The sequence below is a fragment of the Arachis stenosperma genome, chromosome 1, assembly GCF_014773155.1.
Source record: "Arachis stenosperma cultivar V10309 chromosome 1, arast.V10309.gnm1.PFL2, whole genome shotgun sequence".
NCBI lineage: Eukaryota > Viridiplantae > Streptophyta > Magnoliopsida > Fabales > Fabaceae > Arachis > Arachis stenosperma.
This window is the reverse complement of record NC_080377.1, coordinates 55,625,530-55,636,188: the sequence shown is the minus strand read 5'-3', so window position 1 is coordinate 55,636,188 and position 10,659 is coordinate 55,625,530. Positions and strand designations below refer to the sequence as shown.

Genomic DNA, 10,659 nt, shown 5'->3' with positions numbered 1-10,659 from the left:
GAAGAAAATAAAAAAAATAAAGAAAAAATATATATATTGTAACTAAAATTTATGTATTTTACCATAACATTTATGTGTTATAACAATAACTGAAACTCGTGTTTTAACTAAAACTGCCTATGTATTTTTCAACCGGAATTAATTACAGCATATCGAATTTTAGCCATATAAAATACATTATGGCCAACGGATCACTGGCTGAATAATGATAATACAGCTCATTTTGTCACATATCAGAAGCTATCATTTAGTTGGTTGGATGCGTTCTGGCCTCATGCTGGAGAATGTATGACCCTTTTAATCCCTCTGATATTTTTGGATTGTTAAGTGTAATACTCACTATTCTATTTTGTGATTAGTTCACACCTTTGAAAAAGAAAATCATGGAAAAATGAATAAATAAAAGAGCACAGTTGAAGAAAAACACCACATATTTGTAGAAAACAGTGTGTTGTCCAATTCAGCACATTGGCTAAACCATCCCAAATTATCTTCATGTTATAAAATAATGAAATATGAAATGTTAATTAAAACTGATTGTAAATATTAGAAACAAAAGTGAATTACATAAACATGCACTAGAAATAAATTTAAATTTTTAATAAAATAACTATAGGAAAAGTATATAAAAAAATAAATACTAATTAGTTATTTATACAAAATATGAAATATATTAAAAATATGTTAAACAACATATATAAATATACACAAATATATAATAATTGATTTTTGTATAAATATACTATTTTATTAATAAATTAAAAAATAAAATAAAATACTTTACTCCAAAATTTTATTATTCTCACTATTTTTTTTCACAAATTTATAAAAGTAAAACACATGTAAGGTGGTTTTAATTTTCCCTATTAGTATAAAATTCTTAACGTATAAAATTCTTAACGAAAAAGGCAGCGAGGTCACGCCGTCACGCGCAGGATAGAACGTGGGCCTATTCAACGCACCAAAAAGCTGAATTAAATAAATTTGGCTACCTAGGCAGGCAATTGCACCTATAAGTAAATTCATTTCACATTCATACAGTAAGAGCAAGCCCAGCAATTAAGCGAATACTTACCAACCAAAACAGAAGAAAAAGAAAAAAGAAACCCAGAAGATCTGAAAAAATGAATCTGAGCAAGATGCATGTTTCTATGTTTGGTTTGGTGTTGGTGGTAGTAATGATGAGTGGCATGATGGGTTCGAGTGAGGCAGCATCAAGCAGCAGTGACAACTCTTGTGCTTCTCAACTGATTCCATGTGCCGATTATCTGAACTCAACGAAGCCACCAAGTTCTTGCTGCACGCCACTCAAACAAACCGTTGCGACGCAACTAACCTGCCTCTGCAACCTTTTCAATACTCCCGGTTTGCTTGAGAGTTTCCACATCAACGTCACTCAGGCTCTTGAACTTAGTCGTAACTGCGGTATCACCCAAGGCATCAGCAGCTGCAAAGGTACACTTCTTTATTTTTGCCAAATTTACCTTTTTATCCCCCATTTTTTTGTTAGATCTAAATACTAGTACTTTTGGCTTTCTTCGCTGACTTTGTGACGAATTAGTCAAATTCTTAGCAAGAGAGTTAGTATTCAATTTTCAATAGAGATAAAAAGGAAAATTGTTTTGTCACAAGCTCTGACAACACCACCGCTAGTCCACTACTGGTAGGCAAGATCTTTGATTAATTAGTAAGTGACAGATTATGATCATCTAACTTTTTTTTTTTATTGTTGAAATATACATTTGATTTTGATTTCCTGGTTTTTGTCCCTGTTATGAGTCAACGAATAATAGGCCATGTTTTTGTGAACTCTTTTTATTGTGAAGTGGTTGTGGTATCAATAATTAAAAACTCTTTTTTGGTTTTATTTATCCACAAATTTCCAATTTTGTTAAATATTATATTCTTCTTACATTTATTAATTATCATTATTATTATTTTTTTTTTTCGTTATTAGAATCAGCTCCATCTCCATCTTCATCTTCAACGACAACTCCACCAGGTAAGCAGTTCCTCAATTTGATAAACTATAAAAAGGAAAACATTTAATTTCTGTACCGATTGCTTAATCATGACGACTATGCATAAATACACGGCCAATTCGATTAGATTAAGAGAAACCAAAATCTGTCACTTCGAAATCGTCTCTTATCAAAAAGGCCAGCTAATTATCTTTTATTTTTTTTTTTAAATGAATGAAAGAACTAATCTTCAAATTAGGTCGGGAAAAACTCGTAACTGCGCGTCTCCGCCTCCAATTTTGAATTTCTTTAATCTTATCTTTTTCGTTCCCACCAATTTTGAATTTCTTTAATCTGAGTTTACGCGTATGTTAATTTTGAAAGAACAGAGTATTCAAATAACTATTAGCCTTTATTGCGCGTACAAGAATTGTCAAAGGTGTCCCTTAACCTCAAATTAGAGCTGAAATAGATAAACGATGAAGAGTGTATCATAAGCGCAGTTTGCGCAAGTTTATAAATAATTTTTTTTTATTTTTAATTTATAAAAAGTTATAATATTAATATTTGATATCATTTTTAAAATTAAATTATAATTTTTTAAAAAATTATTTAAATATTTATAAAAAAAGTTAAAAAAATTAAATATAAATATTTATTGTTTATATTTTTTTAAAAAAATAATTTAATTAAACTATTTATCTAACCTAAAATTCAAGTATAAGTAGTAGCCAGAATGATGAGTAACAATGAAAAGTTTTAATTTATTTTTAATATTTGAACCTGTAAAATTTAAATATATACGTTATATTTTTAAATATTAAAAAATTGAAATTTTTATTAAAAATAAAAGATAAGGAAAAGTCTAGGGGGCCAGCAATTTTGTTGAATTTTGGCCAGCATGTAACCAGCAGAGAAATGTGAGTCATTGGATGAAATTTTACACCAATCTCACACCATTAAATTATCATTGATGGTTATTTGCTGGCTACCAATCACAAAAGTTGCTGGCCCCTAGCATTGCTCAAAAGATAATAAAAAATAAATATTTCAAAATTTGCATTTCAGACTCTGCATAAAAATACACAATCTAACAAAACATTCATCGACTCACAGAAGCTGCTAATTACATTATTCTAACTTATCTAATAAAAGTACATGTTTACCCTTGCAGCTACACCCGGAAGTGACAAAGGAAGTGCAGCAAGAGTTGCAGTAACTGGATTTTCTTTCTTGGCCTTGTTTTGGGCATCTATGTTGTTTAACTAGAGAAGGAAAGGGGGTTACCCTTGGAAAACCGCCACTATATATTCGATTTAATATCTATGTATTTTCCTATGTTGGCTAGTCAGCTATTCAATTGCGATCGGGTTCTTTTTTTTTTTTTTAATTAATTTGGAAACCCCTGATTCAATTTGAGTACATTTGTTTAGGGAGCGAGGCAGAGAAAAATTCAGTTCATAGACCTATTTGTGCTTCTTCTGATTGCATCATAGTTATTAATGATTTATGAATGGTATTATTATCAGACTCATCCCGGAAATATGTAACAAATTTTTCTCCCTTCCGCGATGAATTGACTGAGGTCAACGTCCTATACAAATATACTTCATCAATATATCCATTTTAGGAAAAATATTATTTTTATGTTTATTAAAAAATTTAAATTTTTTTCTTAAAAGTATTTTATTTTTAAGAGTAACTTTTTGTCTGGAATATAAAATTTTATTCCCATAAAAAAAGGTGGATTGATATTTCAATACGAAGAAACGAAAAGTAAAATATGAATTTATTATTAATTATTTAATTATTATGTTTCTTGTCAAAGAATTTTCTTATTTCATCTTAACTTTTTCAATCTAAATAAAAAAGTTTTGAATTTTTACTCTTTTGTTGTTTTAAAAAAGAATACATATATTTAATTTTGTAATTACTTAAGTATTCGGAGAATAATTAAAAAGATAAATTAGAACTCATATTCATTATTTTATTAAAAATAATTTCCAATTATTTGTTGCACTAAAGAAACAATTTTTTTTGTATAATACTCAATTATACTATTTTTCAGTTTTTGAAAATAATATTCCTAAGAATACAACTTTTTGAAATATGTCTTAATCTTTTAAGAAAGTCTAGTTATATTTAAAAAAATGTTCAAAAGAAAATTCACAAAGTAAAGTGAAACTAAAGATAAAAGTTTTTTTCTTGAAAATAAAAAGTATTTAATATTAATACAATAGTTATTAAAATCAGAGAATCGATTGGTTTAACTGAAAAACTATTCAGCCGATATAATCGGCCTTGATAAAATATTAAATCGAATAAATAATTAATCGATTGACTTAGTTAAAAGCGTGTCACTAAAAGTGTTGCTTAAAGAGAAAGTGTTACCCTTAATCGTTAACTTGGCTCTGATACCAATTTTTAGATGTAATTTCTTTTTCAAAATTTCTATTTTCAAAATTTTTATTAACTCTTCATATTTTGCTTCGAATAAGTTTATAATTTGTACAGATTTGGTTGGTGGTACTTTATAGTTTACAATTTCATAAAAAGTATTGACTATTTCTACTATTACTAATTCTGATTTCATTTTTATAGTTTTTAAATCTTGTTTTAGTTTATAATATTCTTTTTTGCATGGATTATTGTATATAAAATCTTTTATCTGTTTGTCTTTTTCTTTAATATAATTTTTCAAATCCTCAAAAACCTCTTTTATTTCTACACTTTCTGTTGTTTCTAAATATCTTTTTAATTTTTCAACTTCATTCTCCATTTTTTCTTTCAACAGCTTTAATTCTTTTAAGTCATAATATGGTTTTCCAGGCATTTATAAATTTTTTAAGTTTAGCTCCAACTTGTTTATATTTATTCTTATTTCTATCCTTTTTATTATAAGGTCATTAATTTCGAATTGAAGATTATTTAATTCCCTTTTATACTCCTTTATTTTACTTTTTAATTTTTTCGCCCTTTTTCTTTTTATTTTGTTTTCTGGTCTTTCAATCTTTGTATACTTCATTATTTATCTTAGAATTTCTGCAAATTCTATCATCGATTCATCACTATTTTCTAGAGATTCTATTAATTTTTCTAACTCTTCAACTTCTCCTTTCAATTTGTCATAGATTATTTTTAGAGCTTTAAATGCTCTTTGATTTATTTCAGAAAACTGTAAATAATTCAACCGATTTTCTCTTTCAAAGAGCTCTTGTTTCTTGTCTTGATAGGTTACATATATTTTTTCTTTATTTATTGTTATAACTTAGTGTTTAGGGTTTCATTTAATTTTTCGACCTTTTTTGTTAATTTTTTTATTTCAGAATTTTCTTCTTTGATCTTTAACTTAGATAAACTTAACGGGCTATTAATTTTGAATTCTCTTATTTGAAAATTTGATGAAACTAATTTTCCTGATGGTTCTTTTAGTAAAAGAACTGGGTTTTCAATAGCTTTATATTTTGGTATTTCTGTCTTTACAATTTTCTGAAATAATTCATCGACATAAATTCTTTCTCTATTTTTAAATATTATACTATGATGGCTATTTGTTAAAGCATAATTTATTGCATATGTAATTGAAAATGGTTCATCGTCTTGTTCCATTAGATTCTTTCTGTGAAATTTATAAGCCAAACTTATAGATCTTCCAAGATTTTCAGTTGATAAAGGTATAGCATATCCAAGATGGGCATTGAATTTAACATTTACGTTTGCCAAGTTTCCATGAACAATTCCAATTATTTGATCTATTGGGTCATCAGTAATTCTTTTGTCACAGATTGCTAAGCTTATTGGTGAATTAATTCCTTTCATATATGTAGATTTGATTAAGACTTGTATAGTACTATGAATCCATCCAATTTTAGATCTTTTTTGTTGATCCTTAATTTTCTCAATCTGTTTACTCAATTCTTCATCATTTATCAAAGCTATTTCAAGTTCTCCATTGGCAGATTTTATCTTTATAGGGGCTTCAATTTGAATTTTTCCATAGTATATTATATTTTTTCTATTAAAAACTTCTTTTAAAAGATTTTGTTTATTAAAATTTTCATTTGATTTGAGATTTAATTCTGTTTTTAGAACAGCCTGTTTTTCATTATCTAGTAAGGCAGATAATCTATAATAATCAGATTCTTCCGTTAATTCTAAACTTTCTAAATAATTCATAACTATGAGATTAGGATAAAGGCGTACCTTTCTGGAGAAAAACTTCCTTTATTTAGAATATTTACATAAGATGTTTTTATCTCCAGAGGGGAGATTGTAGATACTAACTCCAGAGGGGAGTTTAGAATTGGTTTTTCCTAAGGGAATTCTTCTTCAGACTATAGAATCGCCTTGACAACTTCCTCCTTGCTCTCCTAGCATATGAGTACTCTTAGCCTCCTGCTTTCTATTGTCTGATCCTTCTACAATTGCCTAAGCAACCTATTTATACTAGTTGGGTTTGATGGACAATTCTCATCTTTACCCTTCTTATGACGTCATTGCTTACGTCCTTGTTTGCTATCTTGCACCAGCTACATTGTTGGTGTTTTATGACCTAAGTGCTTACGTCACTATGCAATAATGTTGAGAGATGCTTCAGATGTGCTGTCCTCCTCTTTCATCATGTGACCTTCAGATGCGTTGTCTTCTTCCTTTATCATGTGGGTTGATTCCGTTTCATTATTGCTTTCTTCAGATAACTCTGAGACACATAGCTGGCACTTGTGGTCTTCTCTGTCTTTTATCAAATAGCAGAGATTCCTCTTTATCCTTTCGGGGAGCTTTTCTAAGAGTCCAGATAAGTTGTAGAATGCTGATTCAAATTCCACTAAGAGTCTCATCTCTCTTTCTTCAATTTCATTCCTTTTACTGGACACAAGCAGAGTATTTCTACTTTTATAATTAATCCTTGTGTGAGATTCCTTTGTTATTTTTTGAGTTCTTTCAAAAACCCTTGCTAATGTACTGGCTAGCCTTCCTTCATGACTGTAAATTGTTAAATCTTGTATCTGATCAATTGGTTGAAAATTTTCTGGGAAGACGGACATGAATATTACTTGGTGTGCTGGAACCAAGCATTCTTCTTCTTCATTAAAAATAGGTTGACTGTTTGTAAATTTTAGGGATATATCCCTTGGATTTACGTTGTCAATCATATTTTTAAATCTCTTTACTGCATCAACGAATCCTGCAGGAAACTCACTAATAATTTTTAAATCATTAAAAATTAAAATTGTATCAATTAATCCATACTGGAAAAACTGATCGGTGTCAGATGGGGAAGCATCTGGAAATATAACCAGCTTTGTTAGCTGTTCTTTGGCAATAGGATAATATCCCAAGATTGCCCTTTTTTCTTCAGTCCAATTCAGGACTATGTTAAGGGTTTCTCTGAGATTTGATCTACAGACCCTTTTCTTTTCCTTGATTTCAACCCTTGTAGGAATGTTTCTTATTATCCCTGTTCTCTGGGTTTGAATTGGAGCTTTATCTGCTCTTTTTAGGGTTTGCTCTGGATGAAGAGCTTCATATTCCCTGAAGGATTCTTTTGCTTCTTCCAGTGTTAAAAACCCTCCTTTATGAATTATTCTTGATTGATGTGTAAATGGTGCTGCTTTCTCCCAGGCATCATATACTCCTTTCATGGGGCCATTATAAATTACATAATATTTTTTATCTTGGGTGAATTTTTTGATAATTTCAGCAATTGTTTTATTTTCTGGAATTTTTTCTTCACCTGATTTGTCCACCACGCTTAGCTGGCTGAACTCTGATGGTTTTGGTTGTTGTGTTGATTTTATTGCTTCGATGGCCTTCTTGAGGGATTGGATCTGTGTCCTTATTTGCTGACAATGCTTGCATTTTTCGAGTTCTTGTTCGTATTTTTGAATTTCTTGATCTAATGCGCTGTAGACGAACTCCATTCTCTTGTTAATGTATCTGCAATAACATTTTTGTCACCCTTAATATATTCAATTTTTATTGGATATTGTAACAAAAATAATTGCCATCTTACCAATCGTCCATGATTATAATCAACTTTTAAGTTATATCGTATGAAACCTGTTAGGTAACTTGAATCTGTCCTTAATGTAAATTCTTTGGGTAGTAAATCAATTTTCCATTTCTTAAGAGATTTAATTGCTGCTAGAGTTTCTTTTTCATGAGTGGTATATCTCTGTTCTGTTGGAGTAAAAGTCCCTGAAATATACCTGCAAAGTAATTCCTTTGGGGGATATTTAGAATCTAGTGATTCTTTTTCTTGTTCCAAACTTTTTATAGCTTTCTTAGCTTTTAGACATCCTGACCAGGTTATGTCTGAAGCATCTGTTTCTACTATTAAGTAGTCATTTTCTTCTGGAATATAAAGTTCTGGAAGTTTTTCACATAATTCTTTAATTCTTTGAATTTGTATACTATCTTTTTCATCCCATTTCCATTCTTTTTTAGTACTTATTTTTTGAAATAAGCTTTTAGTGTATTCTGTTATATTCTTTAAAAATCCTTGATCCGAAATATAATTTATACATCCTAAAAATCTTTGTAATTGTTTTCTATCTTCTATTCTGTTAGGAAATAAATTTACCTTTTCTAGAACATTTGGTTGAAGTTTTAGCTTTCCTTGAGTGGATAGAATTAATCCAAGAAACTCTATTTCTTGTTTTGCTATTCTTGCTTTCTTTTTGCTAAGAACTAATCCTTTCTGTTTACATCTTTCTAAAACTATTAATAATTTTTGAAGATGATCTTCTTTATCCTGTTTTGTAAAAATTAATATATCATCAATGTATACTAAAACAAATTTATTTAATTCTTTTAGATTTTCTTCCATAAATCTTTGATAAATACCTGGGGCTTCAGGGGCGGAGCTAGGTACAAGCAAAGGGGGGCAATGGCCCCCCTAATTTTAATTTTTTACATGTAAATTATATGTAAATTTCAGTTTAGCCTCTCTTAAAATTTTATTTTAGTCTTATTTTATTGTGTAAATATTTTTTGCCCCCCTCCAATATTTTATCTAGCTCCGCCCCTGTGGGGCTTGCTTTAATCCGAATGGTAATACATTCCATTCATAAAGCAACACACTTGTTGATTCTTTTGTTGGGCAAGTAAAAGCAGTTAATTTCTTTGTTTCTTCGTCTAAACGAAGTTGCCAATATCCTGATTTTGCATCAAGAAGAGATGAAAACCAAGTTGCTCCCTTGATTTTTTCTAAAATAGAATCTTTTCTTGGAAGTTTATGAGCATCACCAATAGTTGCTTCATTCATTTTCTTATAGTTTATTACCATTCTTCGTTTTTCCCTTTTAATTTTATTATTGTTTTCAACGTAAAAAGCTGGAGCCGCATGAGGACTTTTACTTAATCTTATAATTCCTTTTTCCAAAAGATCTTTACATTCTAATGAGAACTCTTCTCTATCTCTTGCGGAATAAGGAATTTTATTTGGAACATTTATCTCTTTTGTGGGATCTTTTAATTTAATGCTTACTAATTTGTTATTTGTATTTTTAATATCTAAAGGATTTTCAGCACAAATTTCATCCAAAAGTTCTTCTATCTTTATTTCAAGATTATGTTTTGGAATATATATCTGAAAGTATAAATTTAAATAACATGTTTCTAATATAGAAAATATTTTAAATTTTAAGATCTTATCTATAGTAGTAGTTGGTATTTTTATACGTTTTGATTTTTGATTTATTGAAGAATCGTGTGGGGCTTTTAAAACTATATATGTTAATTCTTGAATGAATGTATGATATAGCTTTAAAAAGTTATTTCCTATGATAAAATTCATTCCATAATCTAACATATATATATATGGAACAATGAACCTATAATTTTGAATAAAAATTTCAATCATCTCTGCTTTTTGGTCAATTTTATGTATTGATTTGTTAGCTATTCTAACTCTTAATGGTTTCTTTAATTTTTTCCAATCAAGTTTTATATTTGAACTAGCAAAGCATTGTGTTGCCCCAGAATCTATGAAAGCATTTATAAACTTTTCTGTTATTTTTATAGTAATAAATGTAACATTATTACTCAGTCTCTGAGTCTGTTTCCGAGACATATTCAAAAATATAGTCTAAGTTATCATCAAATTCTTCTAATAGTTCCATAAAACAAGACTTAGCAATTTCTATTTGTTTAGTAAGATCCTTTTTATCCTTCTTTTTCGGGCATTCATTTACGTAGTGTCCTTCTTCTTGGCAATACCAACATTTACAATTTTCTTTTTTATTCGGGCAATAGTTATTTCTTTGTCTTTTGTTTTTATTGTTATTTTCTTTTCTAAAATATCTCTTTTTTCTCCAGTTTGGATAGTATTTTCTTTTTCTAAATTGATATTTTCTTTTTCTTTGAAAATTTTTATTAAGACCATATTTTTGAGGTATCTCTTCATTATCCTGACAGCAAATTCTGATTATATTTGCAAATCTTTTTTTGAGTTGCTTCTTGCATACAACGTTCTTTTATTTCCTCTCTTATTGCAGAGGTTGCTCCACCAAAATTATTTTCAATTGTTCCTCTATTTATTTCTCTTATAAATCTTCCCATTATAAATTCATTAGCAGGATATGGAAGTTTTGTTATGTACATACTAAGATAATGATTTTTATCTTCTTCTTTTAATTTGTAATAATGTATTCTATATTCACATATATAAGATTCCACATTACATAAATCATATATC

The 10,659-nt window shown here is 28.7% G+C and overlaps 1 protein-coding gene across 1 annotated transcript; it reads left to right on the top strand.

Annotated features, from left to right (window-relative positions):
• The first annotated feature begins 1,000 nt into the window (after positions 1-1,000).
• On the top strand, positions 1,001-3,495 carry LOC130971007 (non-specific lipid transfer protein GPI-anchored 7-like). The gene is made up of 3 exons (XM_057897083.1): positions 1,001-1,455; positions 1,958-2,002; positions 3,136-3,495. The coding sequence occupies exons 1-3, from the start codon at positions 1,125-1,127 to the stop codon at positions 3,228-3,230; spliced, it is 471 nt and encodes a 156-aa protein (XP_057753066.1). The 5' UTR covers positions 1,001-1,124; the 3' UTR covers positions 3,231-3,495.
• Positions 3,496-10,659: the final 7,164 nt, after the last annotated feature.

Bases quoted from the DNA above. Each gene is read 5' to 3' on its own strand.
- LOC130971007 (XM_057897083.1), top strand. From the start codon at position 1,125: ATGAATCTGAGCAAGATGCATGTTTCTATGTTTGGTTTGGTGTTGGTG. The intron at 1,456-1,957 runs GTACACTTCTTT...TTTCGTTATTAG, and splicing joins AGGCATCAGCAGCTGCAAAG to AATCAGCTCCATCTCCATCT. The intron at 2,003-3,135 runs GTAAGCAGTTCC...TTACCCTTGCAG, and splicing joins TTCAACGACAACTCCACCAG to CTACACCCGGAAGTGACAAA.